Source organism: Diceros bicornis, chromosome 3, assembly GCF_020826845.1.
Source record: "Diceros bicornis minor isolate mBicDic1 chromosome 3, mDicBic1.mat.cur, whole genome shotgun sequence".
NCBI lineage: Eukaryota > Metazoa > Chordata > Mammalia > Perissodactyla > Rhinocerotidae > Diceros > Diceros bicornis.
In genome coordinates, this window is record NC_080742.1 from 47,686,885 (window position 1) to 47,707,422 (window position 20,538).

At 36.0% G+C, this 20,538-nt stretch overlaps 1 protein-coding gene across 2 annotated transcripts in view; it reads right to left on the reverse strand.

Annotated features, from left to right (window-relative positions):
• The window catches only part of RAPGEF5 (Rap guanine nucleotide exchange factor 5), a 221,499-nt gene that overhangs the window by 44,976 nt on the left and 155,985 nt on the right, over positions 1 to 20,538 (reverse strand). For both annotated transcript variants that reach the window (XM_058527007.1, XM_058526996.1), the window contains exon 12: positions 3,376 to 3,445. In XM_058527007.1, the coding sequence (XP_058382990.1) occupies positions 3,376 to 3,445 (70 nt within the window). The remainder of the gene's footprint in view (positions 1 to 3,375; positions 3,446 to 20,538) is intronic.

Below are 20,538 nucleotides of genomic sequence, written 5' to 3' on the forward strand. Positions count from 1 at the left end.
AGAAATTCACATTCTGTAAAACCAGTTACTTCTAAAGTAGCCCCAAATGAGCACAGATTTCTGGAGCATAATCCAAAATATGGTTCAAATGGCCATCCCTAGGAATTTACTTGAAAAAATGTTTTGGATAAATGTGCAAACATAAGAAAAAAGCACTGCTAATTTTCATTTTTACTGGAATAAAAAAAAAATAAAATAAGAATAACCTAAATGCTTCAACCATTGAGAACAGTTAACTAAATTATTACATGTCCATTTAACGGGCTATTCTGCAGCCAAAAAAATGATGGTCCAGCAGTACATTTACTGATATAGAACATTCACAATATACCATTGAGTAGGAAAGCAAGTATGAACAGAATACGTTAGGATGATCCACTTCTATTAACAATGCTTATTTATGCGAATAATTTCATTACCTGGAAAAATATATATTGAAAGTTAACAGTGGGTTCTCAAGATAATGAGATTTCAGAGTATATGAATTATTTTTATTATTCTTACAAGCATTTCCTAATTTGTATACAATGAACACATGTTAACTATGTTGTTAAAATTATATAAAAATTACAATCTCAAACGCAATGTGCTTAAAGTCCTAGGAATGAGACAGAAGCTTGGTGTTTTCCAAAGAGACTTAGTGTTTTTGTCCCCAAAATGATCATTTCTGAGTATTCTGGACACATTGAAGAGTTAACGAGGAATAGGAAATGCTATGACACCAAACACAGGTAGGCTTTGGGATTGTTGGAAAGGATTCTATATTCTTTAATGCTGATATATAATTGCAAAATAGGAATAAGTTCTATATCAGGCTTGTAAATATTTTAAAACATAATTGAATCACTGTCTCCCCAACTTGCAAAAATACATTAAGACCATCCGATTTCTTTGATTTCCACCTATGAAATAAACTCAGGCAAACACAAAAAGAATCTGTTCAAATATCTTTTCTTCTAGATTTTCACTTAGAAGGCAAACTGTAAAAATTTATTTTACACTATTTCCACTTACACAACTGTTTTCTTCTTTTCCTGTGAATGTAAGGGCTTCAACTAATATAAATAAAACAATGTGGAAAATTAATAAATACTAATAACTTCTTTCTTTTAGGTCAGCATATGTAAGAGAAGAGAGAAACTTTTTTTTTTTTTTTTTTTTTTTTATTAAAGCTGCAGATATGTTTTGCAATTACGGCCCTGCAGGATAAAGCAATGTAGGGACTGAAACTTCAACTCTCTTCTCCACCCACAGTTGCTACCATTTATTTGCTTAATCTTGTTCTCCTCCGTACAAGATGTATTTTTAAAAATATTAACTGATTAAACTTGCAGTTATTTTATTCTGGTTTTCTGTGTTAGGGTATATTCATTCTTTCACATTTTGCCCACACTACATTATAATAATTTATAATTTTTGCTGAGAGAGGGGAATAGTGGGAAGGCATTGGGTGAGTTATAACCTCAGTGTAATGCACTGAACATTAGCCAACCTAGGGCTGTGAGCTTAAATAATGCTCTTTATGATGATAGAAGCTGAAAGGTATTAAATCCTATTACAATAAAAATATCCCTCTAAGATATCCAAACATAGCCCAAATGGCTCTAATTTATAAATAATGTGCAAAAATAATGGGGGAAAAAGCAACAAAAAATAATTCGGACCGCTCCTTAGAAGTTGTAGTAGGATTGAAAAGGTATCTTCACTAAGATGTACATAAAAATATCTCAGATTAATTGTGGATGCCATATTTTTGTTTGTGGTTTGTATTATTTCATAAAAGGTAGAGTCTGCAGACATACAGAAATAGTCACGTAGCAAGACTCCTGGCTTAAAATGTTCTGGATTTCATGGGTTTTGATATTTAGTAAAATGGCTGCTAAGAATCTGAACTAAATTTTCCTATAAAATGTCTTAATCAAAGACTCAAAACATGTTTATATCCAAGTAAAGTTTTAGAGATTCTTTATAGGGAAATCCTATGAGGCACTGAATTAGTCAACGATAATCACAAATAATATTAGGATCATATTTGAAAACAATAGTCTGAAGGCATCTAATTTGCTATAAAATAAACTATATTATTTAACGAATGGTAATTCTTTTGGAAATATGATATCATTAAAATGTAGGTAAAATTAGCTCATAGATATTTTGCTAAAACTTTTAAATAAGGTGAAATTGAAAATCTTCTAATTATTGTTCAATTTCTTAGTAACACCCCACTTGGAAGCTGTGGAAGAAATCTGTTCTATTGAAATTTTCAAAATTCAAAATAACTAATAATGTTTCAAGATCAGTTTTATGAACTGGTTCTAAAAAGTTTCAAAATATCTGTAACTTTGGTTGGCCATGTGATATAGTAACGCACTAAAAAGTAATCACCATTTCTAGCTTATATATTTAGTAAGAGAGATTTTAGTTCCATTATGTCCTTTATGAAGTTTTAGAGTATACTTTTACAGGAAAATTCTGTCAAGTGGGGAGAAATGTAACAATTACCTAATAGGAAAAGAATATTACCGAGACCATTATCATTAGAGCTCAATAAAATTTAGGTATATACACAAAAAAAATCCATCTTCCTAAAAATTTTCATGTGGGCTCAAGTGGAATCTTCAGTTTGGTTTAATAAAAACCTGATAGTTAACAGGCTATTTAAATGCTTCTGAAATTACTTCCTAAAACACTGTGAGGCAAGAAGCCCATTTGCAGACTCTGAGTTTACTTACTTGGCTTGGCTTTTTGGCCTTTCAATGTGTCTATGTTGCATCTCTTCTAGTTAGTGGATAAAATCATAACGCTTCCTTAACTGGTCATTAACCTTCTAATCACATCTGTCGTTATAAGAGAGCCGTGACAAAGCTCTGAAAAAATGACATTTGATTACAGGGGGTAGTTAGACCTCTTGGGTGGGGAAATGGCTTGTCCCCTGGGACACTTGCCCAGAAACATGACAGTGCAAATGTACGTTTTCCCTCATAAGTGGTCTGGCACTAACTGACTGATTGTCTCATAAGTTCACTTATTGCCAATCCACTCAAGCTCTTGACTCTGGAGTTTACCCAGTAGGCGAAATTTACCTCCAGGTTTCTAAAGACTTGAGACATAGGTTTGAAGAAAACATAATATAAATAGTACAATTTACCCACAACATAGAATGTGAAAACAGCAGCTCTGTATTTCCACTTCCCCCTGTCTATTCTGTCTCATTTCATCTTTTACCTTGGATATCATTACATTAATATTTAACATATCCACACTCTACCGTGGGGTTGTGTAAATTAAGAAAGGCAGTTAATTCCTAATGCGAGACATCTGTCAGAGAAAAAGCTGACACAGCATCCTGAAGTTAATGAAGGATATTGCCTTAAGAGCGCCTGGCACAAGTCATCAGTCGTCATGAAGACGGTGTACGTGAGAAGGAAGTCATCAAGGAGGGTCTCTGCAAAGGAAGAGAAACAAACGCAAGGTAAGCAAAGTGGTGATAAGAAGGGTAGCTGCTCATCCAGGCCCCAGAACAGTGTGCCCGGCAGAAATATGATAAATGGTGGTGGTAGTGGGAGGGGTTAGATAGGAGTCTTTTAACCACAAAATACATTATTTATTAAAGTTAAGATTTTTTTAAACTCCTTGTCTCAAGCAAGGAGGTATTTCTTTGTTGCAAGGCTATCTAAATATACAACTCGTCATCTTTTTTTCCTACAACGTCATTTATATTTGTGAGTAAAGACAGTACGGAAAATCAATGCATAAATAATATGCTTTTAAAAATAAACTTTGTAAGATTTTTCAGGTATACACTCCAGTCCCACAGGGAATGAAGCCTGCAGGTTCTAACAAATTAAGGCTTTCTAAAGCAATTTACCTAAGTCTAGGGCAAGAACAATGGATAATAAAACCCAGAGGATACACTTCAGGTTCCAAGGCCATTCACCTTTCTCTCTCAAATGCATCTCTAAGAAGTTGAGAAAGTGGTGAGTGATTTTCTTAATGCTGTGAAGAGAGAGGGAACCAAGTCCAGTTAAAAATGGAGAGCAGGTACAATGTATCACAATCTGCTCATTCCTATTTCCTTTTCTACCTCTTCAACCAGCAAAAACAGGTTCCATTTTTATTGCCTCTTTGCCTTGAGTGTTCTTGGAAAAGTCTAGCTTAAATGTAATATGGAACTGCTAAACAGGCGAACTCTGACCTCCAAGATAACTTCCAAACTGATAGAAGAGATTATATGCAGATTTACAAAATGGAGCTTTTGCCATAACAGTCTTCATCTAATTTCCTTAACTTAAAATTCATTTTACTATATGATTTAATTTTCATATCTTTTACATTCTGGACATTGAATTTTTAGTTATTTCAAACAGTAATAAATTATAAGAATAATGAGCTTGTATATTCAATGGCATTTACGCTAAGATCTGCACTCTATAAATGTGTAAGTAGAAAGAATTACCCAGCACAGAGCACTACAGCTCTATGTTGAAGATTAAAAACACTCCAGAATTTTTAGAAATAACCAGTGATATTTACTTTAAAAGTTAATCAATGAAAAACAACAAGGCTATGTTTATGAACACAAATCTCTGATATAAAAGTTGTGAATGACATCTACAGTCCTATATCAGCTGCAGTGGTTAGTTTATTTCTATGTTTTGTCTGGTTGCAGAACATCAAGATAATCCTGATCCACACAGGTAAGTGGTTGCAAAAGGTATTTGTTTTTAAAGCTTGCTTTCTAATTGCAAGATGCTCTTAATTAAAATAAACCCGGGGTGTTAATGGAGAGTATTAAGGGAATTTTTTCAAAGATATTCATTTATTTATGATAAGAGTATTCCTTATTAAAAAAATAAATTTGACAACTGGCACCTAAAATGTAAAATAAGCCTAACTTATAATGTTGTATCACACTGCAATATGCTAACAGTCACTGGTCTAACTCACTATTACTCTACGGCAAAAGCAAGTTCTCAAACAGATGTGTCTGGGCCTTGCTGGGCATAAATTAAGTCCAGTACAAGAAAACTGTGGGAATGTGGCTGGTTGGACAATTTAATGTGAGTGTACAAGCACAGCCTGTATTCATAGACAAGCTAGGAGCTCTCTACTAGAGTCCCTGTTTACAAAAGTGACAGGCAAACTCTGACCTCCAATATAATTTCCAAATTGATAGCAAAGATTATATGCAGTTTCAAGTATTTGTACAAAAAGGCAGGAGAAGCTTTATTCTAAGATATGCCCTGAAACTAGTTAATCTGGTAGCACAAGTTAATCACTGGTCATCCAAATGAAAAATCTGAGCTATACATCTGAAACTTTGTATGTCTTTTATTATAGTTTTTAAAATAGTTTAAATTAAAATCAAACAATGGCATAATGCCTGAACCCCCAGGACATTTTGGAATACAATTTGAAAACTATCCCTCTGGGACGCCATTGAACAGTAATGTTCACAAATTCTCACATTTCTCTGTAGTAAATGTGGTTGATGAAAATCCTTGACGTCTCTGGTCTGATTAGAAATTGAGTCTTTTTTGCATTCACTGTTACATACAGGCAGCAAGGACCACAGAGTAGCCTAGAATCTATTTTAGGGTTTTCAACGGGCTCTTATAGATCAGACAATATACAGAATGTCACCACTGGGTGACAGCCCTGAGAACGTCACACATTTAACATTTAAATGCTTGATGTGACACACAGGTTCAGACTCTTTGGGATGTTCTTACACTTAGTTAATTTAACGAGGTTGGAACTATTCTCTAATCAAGATTTACTCCATTAGTAGCTGAGATTAAAAAGAACACCATTAACTTGGACATAACTAGCCATTCCATCCTGGAACAGCTTTAGATAATGAACTGAGTGACTATGAGAGTGGTTGGATGGTGGCAAAACCATTTGGCATTCAATTCAATTAATTAGCTCATGTGACAATATTTTCTTAAGGGTTTTGACCCAGAAATGCTTATTTTCCTCTAAGCTACTACCATATTTAATATTCAACAGCATTTACCTAATTATCTCTCTTTTAAAGAAATATTAGTTAAAATAAAAACAATGAAGCTACAAAAAAAACCTTTAATTAAAATCCTAATGAATAGAACAGATTCCCAATACCCCCAACTCAAATCTTTCTCTATTTAACACTATATTGTTCTGAAAATTTTCTCTATATAGTTTTCTTTTATTTTTTTCAGCATTGGTATTTTTTTTTTTTTGCTGCACATGAAAGTAATTGAGTGATATGATATAAATGACACACTTCAAATAAAAGTACATTTTATAATAGCCATGCTTGAAAAAAGGCTGTCCCATTGGTATTTAGAGATATTTTTAGAACCACAATGGCTATATAAATGATCCCCTGAAGACTATTAGCCAACAACAGCCGTTTAGAAAGACTAGCAAATCCACTGGCATCCACATTAAAATTCTGTAATTATCTATTATATTATACAGTGCTTAATTAACAATAATTTAAGACTGGGCAGAAAAGCACCTTTGTGTATAAAAGCACTTTTCATTTAAACAAATTCATAGTTGCCACATACACTAACATTCTGAATAAAAAGATGTATTCATTTTGATTTCTAACTGGAATACCTAGGTATTAATACGCAAAAAACTTTTCTTTGAAATTCTATTCATTAAATCAATCACTAAATCTAATCCCAAATTCTTTGCTCATCACTGACAAAAATGTTCAGCTAACCTTTTGGGAATATCTCCCTCCCCCAAAATAAAAAAATATTTTGTAGTGGCTTTTTTAAACACAGGAAGTACTCTTCCAGTATAAAAGTAACATGTGATAACAATCAAAACTAGAAGGCAAATACTATTACAGTTTTAAGTACTATGTAACTTGAAATAAAATATATCAATGTGCTGTCTAAATCCAAAGGCTTGATAGAAATGGCTCTAAAATTCATGTCTATAATTAGCCATAATGATGTTAATATGGGACTTTTCCCTATCATCTGTTATTGTTTTAATTTTAAGGTATAAGAATTGTGTATTTTTATTTGATTCTACTTGAATGTATTTTTCTTTTATGTATAAAATATTCTCTCAGTCTCATTTTAAGTGTATCAAGCACTAAAAAGTTCCATCTTATTTCCGCAAAACACAAGTGTTTCTAGAGCATCCTCAAGTTGTGTGAAGGTGGCATAGTAATTGGTTTGGTACAGATCCTTTTTATAGGGTTCTCTAATGTAAATGTAATCACATTAGAGGAACTGATCTAAATGTTTTCAAAAGGCCTAAGCTTAATGCTTTTCTTTTTTTTTGTAATAAATAAAATACAAAAACATAAAAACAAATCTTGGGGGGCTGGCCCAGTGGCGTAGTAGTTAAGTTCGTGTGCTCCGCTTTGGCAGCCCAGGGTTTGCGGGTTCAGATCCCGGGCGTGGACCTACGCACTGCTTATCAAGCCATGCTCTGGCAAGTGTCTCACATATAAAGTAGAGGAAGATGGGAACAGATGTTAGCCCAGGGCTAATCTTCCTCACCAAAAAAAAACCCCACAAAAAACAAAAAAACAAACCCTGAATCTAGAAATCATGAGTACAGTCATGCTTAACAAGGGGCATATGTTCTGATAAATATGTAGTCAGTCAGGTTCGTTGTTGTGTGAACATCATAGAGTATACTGACACAAACCTAGATAGTATAGCCTACTACACACCTAGGCTATGTGGTACTAATCTTATGGGATCACTGTTGTATATGTGGTCCATTGTTCACCAAAATGTCCTTATGCGGTGCATGACTGTATAGGGTTACTTAGGAACAATTAGAAAAATCTACTTCAGTTATTTTTCAACATTCATAAGCAAAATGCACTGCAATAATGAAACTACTCATCTGTTAAAAGTGAATCACCAAGAAAGCAAATGAAAAGAATTTTGACAGACAACTGACTATAGCAGCCATTTAATCTAAGTACGGTAATGTGAACAGTCAACATTTTTGTACTAACTCATATTCCCTAAAGTACTGTTAGCAGTTTTGTTTCACCTGTATTTCTGCTTCAGATGAGATGGAATTTAAGGCACTCTAAAATACATTCTACTTAATCTTTATTTGAAGGAGCCAAGAAAAGTTTTGTACTTGAAAGGGCCCATCTCTAGCCCTGGAACGTTACAACTTACCATTATTTTTTGAGAAGCAGTGCCAAAATGTACCATGTAATTTGATTAAGCACAAATAAAAAAAATTTTTAACGATCATGTTTGAATCATAGGTTAAAGGGCTACACCATTAAAAGCTATGCTTCTTTCTGAGTGTATTTTACATTTCTGAAACCAATATTAATGACCTCAAATGCAGCAGTTTATCACAGCTTTTAAATTCACTCAATTCTTGCATATTTTTACAATTCACAAGAGTAATGCTTAGCCCTTCTAAAACTACCAAATCTTGAGATCTACATTAATTTTTCGATATTGGTTGCACAAGAAATACTTATTGATTTAACGCTATTTCTACAACAAACCTTAAAAGTCACCCCCTTAATGAGAGGAAATTACTACAGACAGGGCTTGGGTGGCACTCTTCAAATAATAAAATCTGTTTTTATTTTAACTTGTAAAATTTGAGAATCCTATCATTCTTTCTTTAGGAAAGAATTATTTGAATACAACAGGTATATGTTCTCAGCTACATTACATTTCACATGCTGGTTTTTAAAAACGGCACTAGAAGGAGCATGGAGTAATAGACACAGTGCTTGCCTACCTTCTCCACACAAAAGGTCATGTTTGTAGGTCACCCTGGGGTTAAGAGAGGCAACAGGCCTCATAAGCTCCTGCCATCCCAGCCAGAATCGGCTGCTCTCAGCATCTAGGCACAATTATAGTTATAACCCATTCGTGGCTCACATGTGCCTGCCAAGCTTGCTAGGAAGCTCAGAAAAGAGTGTAAAGAATGCAAAAGGAATCAGAGAGCTGGATTTCTTTTTTTTTTTTTTTTTTTGAGGAAGATCAGCCCTGAGCTAACATCCATGCTAATCCTCCTCTTTTTGCTGAGGAAGACCGGCTCTGAGCTAACATCTATTGCAAATCCTCCTCCTTTTTTTTTCCCCCAAAGCCCCAGTAGATAGTTGTATGTCATAGTTGCACATCCTTCTAGTTGCTGTATGTGGGACGTCGCCTCAGCATAGCCATAGAAGCAGTGCGTCAGTGCGCGCCCGGGATCCGAACCTGGGCTGCCAGCAGCGGAGCACGCACACTTAACCGCTAAGCCACGGGGCTGGCCCGAGAGAGCTGGATTTCTACCTGGGTAGCCTTAGGCATAATACTTAACCTCTCTGGGCCTTAGTTAGGTCACCTATAAAGTGGATATCACATCCATACCTAGCAGAATTGTAGTCAGGATTAAATAGAACAGTGTATCTATAGCATCTGGCTGAGAACCTGGCATACATCACGCACTCAATAAATGCTACCTGTTCTTTATTTTCATAAAATAATATTTAGATCCTGTCCCAATTCTCCAACTGCCACTAATCAACCAATGAAAATTGAGTATCGATAACTGACTATATATAAGGCGTTTGTTAAGAGGCTAGGGGTTGAAAGACAGGAAAGCACAGAGTGATCCATGGCTTCAAGCTCATAATTAGTTAGGAGCTGAGACATGTATCCCCATGAAATGAATTTAATGAGGTAACATTTCAACTGAGCAGCACCAACCATAAATGTCACAGGGGATAAGGAGAGACTCCAATATGCCAGGGAAGGTTTTACCAAACAGGTGGTGTAAGATGCACCCTAACTTTCAAGAAGAATTGGTGGATTAAGAGGCAAAGAAAATGTGAGTAAAGGAGTGAATGTGGGTGCGTCTGTGGCTGAGTCACAAACCTGTGGCCTTTGGGCCTTGTTTAGCCCTTAAAGATGTTTTTTGTTAGATGACAATATTTAAAAATCAGACCTGGCAACACCAGACCCACATCTCATACAGCAACCATGGTTTAGAGCTGAGTTGCCCTTTTTATGCAGGGTGCCCTCTCCAGTTTACATGGTTCTGCCCTAGCTGGCTTCCCTCGTACATATTAACTGTCTGTGCACTTGAGAGTTTGTAAGTCTTGGTCTGTGGTATAGTCGAGAAACGGTAATGAAAGTGATCACATGGTATAACTCAAAAGTAAAGCTAGAAAGTAGGTTAGAGCCAATTCCTGGGCTCCAGGGTCTCTGAGCGCTAGACTAAGGGGCCTGGGGCTTGTTCTATAGGAAAAGGGAAGCGAATGGAGATTATCAAGGTGAGAAGTGACAAGAGACACAGATTGCACTTGCTGCGTCAGTGAAGTCAGACTGGATAAAGGAAGCCTAAGCGGAGGGAGGACGAGTTTACTTTTAAACATGTTAACCTTGGGTTCCCTAGCTTACTTTAAGTGAAGCTATGGGCAAAAACATCAAAAACCAGAGCTTGCTAAAGAGGGCTGGATGATTATGGGAGCTGCTGTACAGTGGTCCCCCTTTATCCACAGGGGATATGTTCCAAGACCCCCAGCGGATGCCCGAAACTGCAGAGAGCATCGAACTCTATACATATTATGTTTTATCCTATACATACATACTTATGATAAAGTTTAACTTAGCCACAAGATTAACAATAATAATAAAATAGAACAATTATAACAATATACTGTAATAAAAGTTACCATAGATCTTCCCCACCTCAGCATACGACTTTTTTCTTTCCTTAAGTCGAGACCTTTCACCTTTTCACTAAAAGGAAGCACTTTACAGCTACTCCGTGGCATATCCAAATTGCCAGCATCACTACTCTTGCGCTTTGCGGGGTTATTTGAACACATGTGGTACCATGACAGTTGATCCGATAACAGAACGTTACTAAGTGACTGACTAACGAGCAGGTGGCGTATACAGTGTGGGATACAATGGACAGAGGGATGATTCACGTCCCGGGCGGGATGGCAAGAGATCGCGAAAGATCTCATCACACTACTCAGAAGGTGCACAATTTAAAACTTATGAATTGTTTATTTGTGGAATTTTCCATTTAAGATTTTTGGACCATGGTTGATTGCGGGTAACTGAAACGGTGGAAGGTGAAACCACGGATAAGGGGGGACTACTGTATAAAGAGAATGGCTGGGAACAACGTGAATTCTCAAATAACAATCCTAGGAAAATGTAAGCAATGGTCTATGGGTTAAGCTGGGGTGGATGTTCACATTTTGGCAATGCTAAGAGAAAGATGAGTTAAGGAAGAGGAAAGAGGAAAGAGAGAAACAGGAGAATTGGGAGACACAAATGTAATAGAAGCCAACAAGAAAAAAGGATTGGAAAAGAGAGCAGATCCTAAGTGTCAAAAATTGCTGGAAGGAGGTTCATCAGACTGAGCATTCAAAGGCTACTGCATTTCGTGTGTGGAGTTCCCTGGCCTGAAGGCTTTAGAGAGACGCACTTTGGTAAACGGTAGGGGCAGACTCTAGATAGACTGAAAGGAACCGAGGATATTCTGATAATCAGCTCTCACACCATCTATCACACTGTTTTTCCCCAAAGGCTCTTCTTGCAGTTGTACAGCTCATTGATTGGTAACAGCAGTTGCTCTCACAAATGAGCCAGGAGGAAAAATTTCTTCATGATCAATGCGAGTATCACATTATTTAACTTTATAGATTAGAATGTGGGAATTGCTATGGGTATGAAGCCTTCGATACCTATCTGCCAGCATCTACCAACAAAATTAATATCTGGTTCTAAGATTCACTCAGTCTAACATAATCGACCTCTCCGAGTTGCTCCATCTCGTATGATTAACATCACATAATGCATTCGTAAGATAGACACTGTAGTCCTAAGTGCTTGTCAATTAAACATTCTACGAATTCATGAAACAAAGAAAAATTAACTTAAACATTAAATCTTAAATTAGAAGTCTAAGGCATGGTTATTTCAAGCAATAACTCTAATATTTGACTCAGCTTAGGACAAGTATGATATTTTTATCTCCCAAGCACCAAGAAGAATCTGCATTACCAGCTTTCCTTCAAAATTTGAAATATATCACCAGTCTGAATGGTAATTTTTTTTCCTGGTTATTGTTAATCATTAGCACTGAATTTCAGACAAGCAAAATTTTATTTATTTTTTTTGTTTCTGGTTAACAGAAATTCTAGGGATATTAGAAAGAAGTTATTTTCCTTAAAGTTTAGCAGTGGATAGTTAGCTGCCTTTTTTAAAGCTAAGAAATTGGCCTGATAGCTAGACATACTAAAGATAAAAAGATATCCTACAAATGTACTAATTTAAAGTAAACACAACTAAACACAACTAAGGCTCTTTCTAAACTGGGCACAAGATCTTACACAAATTGAAAACTCTCAACACAAGAAAATTTACTTTAATGTACTGCCTATGTTTAAAAATATTTCTAGGACAAATATTTCAACCAGTGACTGACAGCAGGCAGGCCTTTGTGTTCTGGTTTCCAGGATAGCCATTCAAGTTCTTTTCAATACCACACAGCTGCTTTCTTTCTCACACAGGTGAAAGGGAGACTTGTGGTTTAGGGTCACAAAGAAAGGTTTGGTCACAACCGTTGACTGAATACCTATCACTAAGGGTTGAGCACTGTGCTCTCTGGAGAAGACAAAGTTGTATGAGAAGGTCTCAACTTCCAGAGGGGTTTGAAGTTTGATTGTTGAGATCATTAAAGGACCATGTAAGGCAGCCTACAAGCCCCAGGCTAATGAATATTCCATTCATTCGAACTCGAAGCAAACCTCCGCACCCCAACCCCCACCCACTACCACCACCCAGCATACATGATCTAGCCCTAGAGAGACCCAAATTTGCTTTGGACACATCTCTTCCTTACCACGCACAAGGGAGCCAGTGGTGGCTTCAGTGGGCAATGAGGAAAAGTAGAGAAGGGAAGAGAGTAGCTACTCTATTTGAAAATAATCACAACAGCCACCCTTTATTGACCCCTGTGTGCTGTACCAAGAACTCTACTCACATGATTTGTGCTCCTCAGATCCACCCTAGGAGGTAGGTCTTACATTCTCTTTTGCGAGATGATGACACTGAGGCTGAGACAAGTAAGGTGAAGAACCACTGAGGCTCCTCAGAAAGTTAATGTCAGAAGGAGCCCAGGTCCCAAGGTGAGCGGAGCCTCAGCTCTAGCTCTCCCACTGCCCTATGCTCTCCTGGGAGGTGGATCCAAACAGTCCCTGCCAGGGGTAGGGGGAAGGAAGGGCAGGAAAGTCATAGAATGTAGCGTTTGGAAGGGATGAAGCACCATAGATACAGGAACTTGGTCTTTTTATCAGCCTTGAATCCCCAAAGATACCCCTACGAAGTTGTTTTCCATCTATGTGCCAGCATGCTGGAGTTCTTTATTCCTACTCAAATTTTATTTTGTTTTTATTTTCTAGTGAACACCTGGCCACAGCAAATAGATATGAGACCAGCCAATTTGCTTTTCTAAAGGTAGAACTGGCAATATCATGGAGGGATTAAGATCGCCCACAAATTCCTAATACTTTTAAGATGTTTTGGTGGCCAATTACACATATTTATATTTTTAAAAATTGAAATGTAAAAGCAGAAACTAAAACATTTTTTTTAAAAGGTCAAACCATAAAATTCTTCCTTTCCTTCTAGATAAACAACTCCATTTTAACATTACAGATACTGAAAATCATTAGTCACATTATATTTTGTTCATTCTTTCCTAAATCAAAAGAATTGCCTTCTATGTCAAGGTCTTGGCTGTCCCTCACCTCAGTTATCATCTGTGCCTATCAGCCCAACATCTGGGTAAAGAGGCATCAATTACCACTGGCCAAGATATTTTTGACTTGGGGCTAATGGCACTCATATAAGCTCCTTTGTCCCAGATAGTGCTAATAAGTCAGTTTTGTTTCATTTTAAAATAAATGTACTACTTATACACCTAAGAATATCCTTAGGTCTTTCTCTTAGCACTGAAATCACATGATTCATGGTGATTTGACCCACACAGCAGATATGTAACAGGCACGTATGAGTTCTCAAATATCACCAAGAATATAACATCACAGTATAATTATATACAATTATATACTATAAGCTACTCTTAAAGAACAAATTTGTGCTATTGTTTAAAAAAATAAAACTTCTTCCAAGCTGTAACATACGAAATATCTTAGTTCAATTTATTTTATGAAAAATATTTCTAACTGCTCCTAGGGAGACATTTGGAGTAAAAGATGTAGAATTCTCAAACATGAATTAAATGGCTCAAATCAGACATGAGAAAGGTACTTACAGTGAAGTAAACCTTGCATGTTAAGAATACACGAGGCCATTCTAAATAGTCACTTGTTGAGAAGAATACAAGAGCTAATCCAAACCACTTTTATAGGCTTTTTAAAAAATGATTATACAATGCTTTAAATCACAGTATGTTTATATTTCTTTGAAGAAACAGAAATATATAATTATGGCCTTGATTCTAAAGTGTCAAAACAAACTAACATAAGCTTCCACTTATAAAATTACATATGCCATTTTCCTTTCTGTTAGGAATCAGAATTTTTCCAGGGCATATTTATTCCTAGATATTTTTAAAAACAAAACAAAACAACATATTTCCCAGCTTCACTTGCAGCTAGATATGGCCATGAAACTAAGTTTTGGTCCACGAGACAAAAGCAGAGCTGTGTGTGATGAACAGGTGTGTTCTTTGTGACTTGCTCCATCCTGCTGTCCATCCTGGTCCAAGAAATGAAGGTCAGACTCTAGGGAAATGGAGCAAAGAGCTGGAAAGAATCTCAGTCCTGGCTGATTTCAGAGTGGCCTTACCAGCTCTGGACTGCATTTCTCCATCTTTATTTTCACATGAGAGATAAGTATATTTATACATTGCTCAAGTCACTGTCAGAATTTTTCTGTTATATGCAACCATCCCTAACCACAAATAATGCATACACACAAAAAATTTTCAGAAACTCAAACACATAATCAGTAATGTAGTTGGGTTCTCAAGTTTCTCAATTAACAAAAGCAGTAAAAGTACATTTAAGGAAAGATAAGTATTGTGAATTTATCCTGATCTCACTACTGTGGATTTCTAGAATGTGCTGATGAAGACACATTTGCCTTGCATGTTTCTGTTTAAAAAAAAAAAAAACAAACACCCTCCCCAGGAGATTGTCAAATAGTGAAATTGTCATCATAATCCTGAGATGTACACTCATACTATGGCAGTCAGCACTAGAAGAACTTGAGCTTACTAAAATTTTTCTACAGGTCATCAGCAGTAAATGAAAATGGCTTGCAACGCCTTCAAATTCAGATCAAACTGAACCGAGATATGAGAGAAGATCCAAAATTAGGACGAAAAGATCTTCACCCTGTTTTTTGTTAACGAAACACATGACATGACACTAGATTTACCATATCTGTAGCCTGCTATGCAAAAACAAAATATGTGATATCAAGCAAGACAGGGAGAAAATTTAAGGGAAAAAAGTGCAACTTGCTCTAAGTACTATATAACTCTCTTCATAACAGGTGTATTTAAAGCACATTGAAAGGGATGTAATAAGAAGGAAAATACCAGATGCTTTAATATTAGAGCTACTATTTACCATGGGTCCTGACACATACACCCATTAACCTAAAACTAGGTTCATTTTTAGACTGAGAATTTAAGTAGAAATATCCAACCAGGTATGCAGTGGGCAATTTTAATTTGTACTTTTCATTTTCACACTAAGTGAAGCTCATTTAAAGAATTAAAAGACTTAAAAGTTAGAAGAGTCACCAAATATCCTGCCTGCTGAGAACAGACAAGAACAGTATGTCTGAAGCAGAAAAGGATACAGAATTGCTCTGAAAATAATTTTCTGTCACTATTTAGATTACAACAAGATATTTTACTTTTCCTCACTTTCTGTTCACCCATATTTAACAATTCTGTCTAATTTCACATTTATTTCTGAGATTTGAGGGAAGGACTGCCAGCCAAGTAGCAGCCTTTCGAATGAGGCAAAAAGCCGCAAACAGAATGAAAAGAATAGTTTCAATTGTAGAGCAAGAAAGCCCCAAGGGCAGAAAATGAGAATAATGGGAAATGGGAGGGGAAGGTTATAAGGAGAAAGAGAAATGCAAAGAGAAATGAGAAAAAGCTCAATTATAGGTATGTTAAAGACAAAAATTCTCCCACTCAAAGAATATCCCTTTTAGACATGTGCTTGTCAATTACAACAATTCTGTGGCACTGCACTCTTTAAATGAAGCAATAATTTGATTGAAACATGCTGCGAGAGATTAACATGCAGTGATTATAATCAACAAATTGTCATCCACTAACATCCCTTCCTCACTTATAAGACTATCTGAAGTACACACTCGTACACAGAAAAATTACTTTTTTTCCCCCCATTTTCTGATAGGACGCTAAATTTTGTTTGAGGAAGATGTCACAGGATTTTAAAATAAAGACAAGGATATCTGATGATATCACGTCTGAGGAGATGACAGACAAGATCTCTGAGAGAGAGAAAAAAGAGTTTTTTCATCCTTTGACATTGTCTTAAATACAGTTTGAGTAATTTCAGTCGCTGATGTTACAGTAAAATTATGGTTTGGCTAAAATTTCTAGATTGTCAAATTCCTATTGACACAATATCTTGTCTCCATGAATTTCAGAATCTGTTGCTCCTTTCAATTTGCTGCTCCAAAAATGCCTGACTCGCAGTACACATTTAAACAAGTTTCTGGAAATACAGGCAGACACTGACAAAAATCACACGTGTTTCTACTAAAGTACAATATTAAATATGCCAACAGTCCCAAAATTCACTGATAAAATATGTTAGTTCTACAAACTTAAGATTTGAGAGCAGTTTTCTTTTTAAAAGAAAAATCCACTTTCTTGTTAAGAGAACAAAAAAAGAAAAAAATTTACAAGAACTGAAATCAGCACCAAACTGAGAAACTGTGCTATGGAGATTATAGATTATAGAACTACAGATAGAAAAGAAATAAAAGTAGCAGCCTTCATTCTTAAAGGATAATATACTAGGGAGACAGAATATAAAGAGAAGATTAAACAAAGCTGTTATCTTTCTCAAATTTGTTTTTATGAGAAAAAATACAAGTTATACTGAAGATTTGTGTTTCAAAAGCAATGTTCATCGTATGTCAAAGACACTATCTAGATTCAAGCCAGTAAGATTCCTATAATAATAAAACCAAAGAGTATTAGGACCTTGTAATTCTACACAAACTTTGTGACTTATTAGACAGAGCCTTTATACTTTATACTTAAAAATAAGATTTTCATTTTATATATTCTGATTTGTTGAAAATCGACAATTCATGTACCTACTTATGGCAACTCTCAGTATAACCAGAATACTTTATTTGTAATAATAAGACAAATACAAATAATACAGCCATTCTAGAAAACTTACTGAACTACAAAGAAAGAAATACCTAAGGCTCCTCACAGACATCTATCCAAAAAGATGAGTATCAAATTGGGCATTTGAGGCTGAGGGAAAGCATTTCAAGTGAAACAAATTAAATGTAAATACAGGAAATAAAGTAAATAAAATGTGCCGATGTGAATAAAGAAGAAAGTCCATTCACTTGTAAGTTTTCCATACTGGCTGCAGTTTACACAGGGAAACTCTCATGGTTCAGGGGTTGAGGATATCACCCCCAGGACTGACTTGACAGAAACGAGCAGTCACATGTGTACTTCATTTAGAATAGAGTGGGAAGGAAACCTTCAAGACCCTCTATCTCACCTCCAGGCTCTAGGACAAGGCCTTCACTCTAACCCTCCAGAAAGTGGTTGATATTTTCTTTAAATGTATTCAAAGAAGAAAGTCTAAATACTCTTAAGATGCTCAAGTTTTTCAAAATCCTTATAGTCAGGAGGCTTCAGATCTAAGTTCTAAGGTAATTCTTGTCCCTCATGTATTTCATTTTCCATTTCCTATTTGCAGATCCTCTTGAAATTAATTTCCCATGGCTCTACAATATTTTAGTTTGTTTCTAGTGTGCTCTAGACTTACGCTTGAACTCAAAGTACTAGAAGAGATCATGTGGAGTAAACATGAAAAGGATGCAATTTAAAAAAATGCATTCCAGTGATTCATTCGCATTCTAAATGGGGACTGTTTCCCTGAAAAGTATGTTGTACTCCTACTTATCTCCTTATCCATTAAACATCTTCCTTTGCCCATTGGTTATGCTGTAATGAAAACTTCCACATTTCCATTATTAATCAGTGTATGTTAATGACCTTATGCTTCAGCTCTGTCTCACTTCATTTCACCTTGCTTCATTACCAACAAGAGTATTAATTAACCCACAATCTACTGGCAGTGTAAAAGCATCAATTGCCTTGTTATCATACATAATATTGCATGTTCAAAGGTGGTGCAAATAGATTAGTTCAGAAGATGAACACCTCAAAAGAAATCCACAGTCAAAATCTGAGTTTTAATCACTTCTCATTTGAGTGGTCTGATACAGTGTCAGCTGGAACCAGGACCTTTGCCTCCACACCCCCTATCTTTTGTAACCTTCTTGAAGCAGTTAGCTCACCAGCGGCCATCCTGCTCACAGCTGGAAACCAAGAAACAGGTCTTTGTGCTGGAGATTAGGTGCTTTTAAGTGGCTACTGAAGCACCTGTTTTGGGGTTTACAGCTAGAGCTGAATGGTAGGTTTTTACCTCAGTTATGCCTTTCATCCATGATTCTAGTCACTAGACAAAAATGGTCTCTAGGATAAAGCTAGGAATATGCCTGGGTTCATTCCAGTTTCAAATGATTACTCTATCTCTCAAGCAGCTTAGTTAATTTTTTCTACCTTAGCTTCTATGTCCAATAGATGGGAACAAATATCCTCTACAAGGGTTCATCAAATGGAGAGGAAGTTTGGATAAAAGGAGTGGTATCTTGAGTAATCTTCAAATCCCAGCTCTCAAATCTGGAAGGAGCCTCAAATGTCGTGTGGTCTGAGTCCTCTGCTTTCATAAATGAGGCAACCGAGAAGAAAATTTCTACACAATTCTAATTATCTCATCACTTTGTCAATATTAATTTATACAGTCTCCCAAGGCTACAATTATGGTCGGCAAATATATTACATTCTCCATATTAGTAATCAGGCGAGAAGCTCAGAGAACTGCCAAAATACCAAACCAAACCAAAACAACAAAACGCATAGCACAAAGATGATAAAGCAGAGCAGAAACCATGTTCTAATGTGAGCACTTCTCCTTCCAGCTCTCTCTCGACAGCACTTTAGGGATTTTTGTTGTCACTGTGGAGGCTGTTTCCAGCCTTCACTTTATCTGGATAAACAAGCCCTCACTGAACAGCGGTGATCTGCATCTGCATCTGAGGCACACCCAGGGCAGCTGGAGTTGGTACTAATGAATTTATTTAGTCTTGTGTTGATTTTGTTATTAGCATCTATGCAAACAAAATTAACCTAATATTTAAAAGTGACAGTTTCATAAAGCTGAAAAAGATCTCAAGTGGCAACCGAGTGCAGTTACTTGTCCCTGAGAAAGCTATTTTCACCGGTCAAGATGGTAAAATGCTGATACCAAACATTTCCACAGATGCAGATTCTATTGCTTCTAGCCCTAGCTAGTAGCATCAGGAATACCTATACCTACTCCAAATTTCTTTTACTTTTTCTTTTTTTTTTAATTAAGTCTATTTCCTTTGGTTCTGAACTTTGTTGATTATAACCAATAGTTTCATGTTAATTTTCTAAAATATTTTAAATACATTAAAACATTCCTCTCGCTTCTTTATTTTTAAAGACATGTGGATATAGTCATCTTAAACCAGTGCCTGTAACGATACTGGTTATTAGCACCCATCATTTAATATCCACTATTTCCCTATCTGGTTTTTGTTTGACTCTCTCTACTAGAATACAAGACCCAGGAAGGTAAGGAGTTTGTCTGTTTTGTTTACAGCTGTGTCTGCTACATCTAGAACAGTGCCTACACAATAGGAGATGGAAGATATTTATGGAATGAAGGAATTAAATTTTTCTAAGGCACTCATATATGTGCATATAGAAATTGAATAATTAAAAGTGCACTGTTATATTTTATTACAGAAGCAGTGTGCAAAGTTAAAGGAAGGAATTACAGGGAGATGGCTAGTATAAGAGATAGGATGTAGTAAATTTCATCACTTGGGGAAAATTGGCGCTTTTCTTCTGCAACAGATTGTTTCTGAATATCCCAAAATGGCTTGGTAATAAAACTTTGCAAATGGATTTTACTAGTAGGTGATACATCAAAGCTATTCTTTGGAAATGTTAGAGCATAATTTCTTAAAGGAACTTAAAAAGTTTCCCATTGGACAAGGGTATATACAATCAGACTTAAATCATCACCAGGCATGGCCACTGAACCTTGGATTCCAAGCTTCCTACCCCATCAACATTCTCACTGCTCTACAAGGTTGAAGAAATGCAGCAGTAATATAAAGTAACATGAAGTCAGACCAAATAGCCCACGTCCTGTGC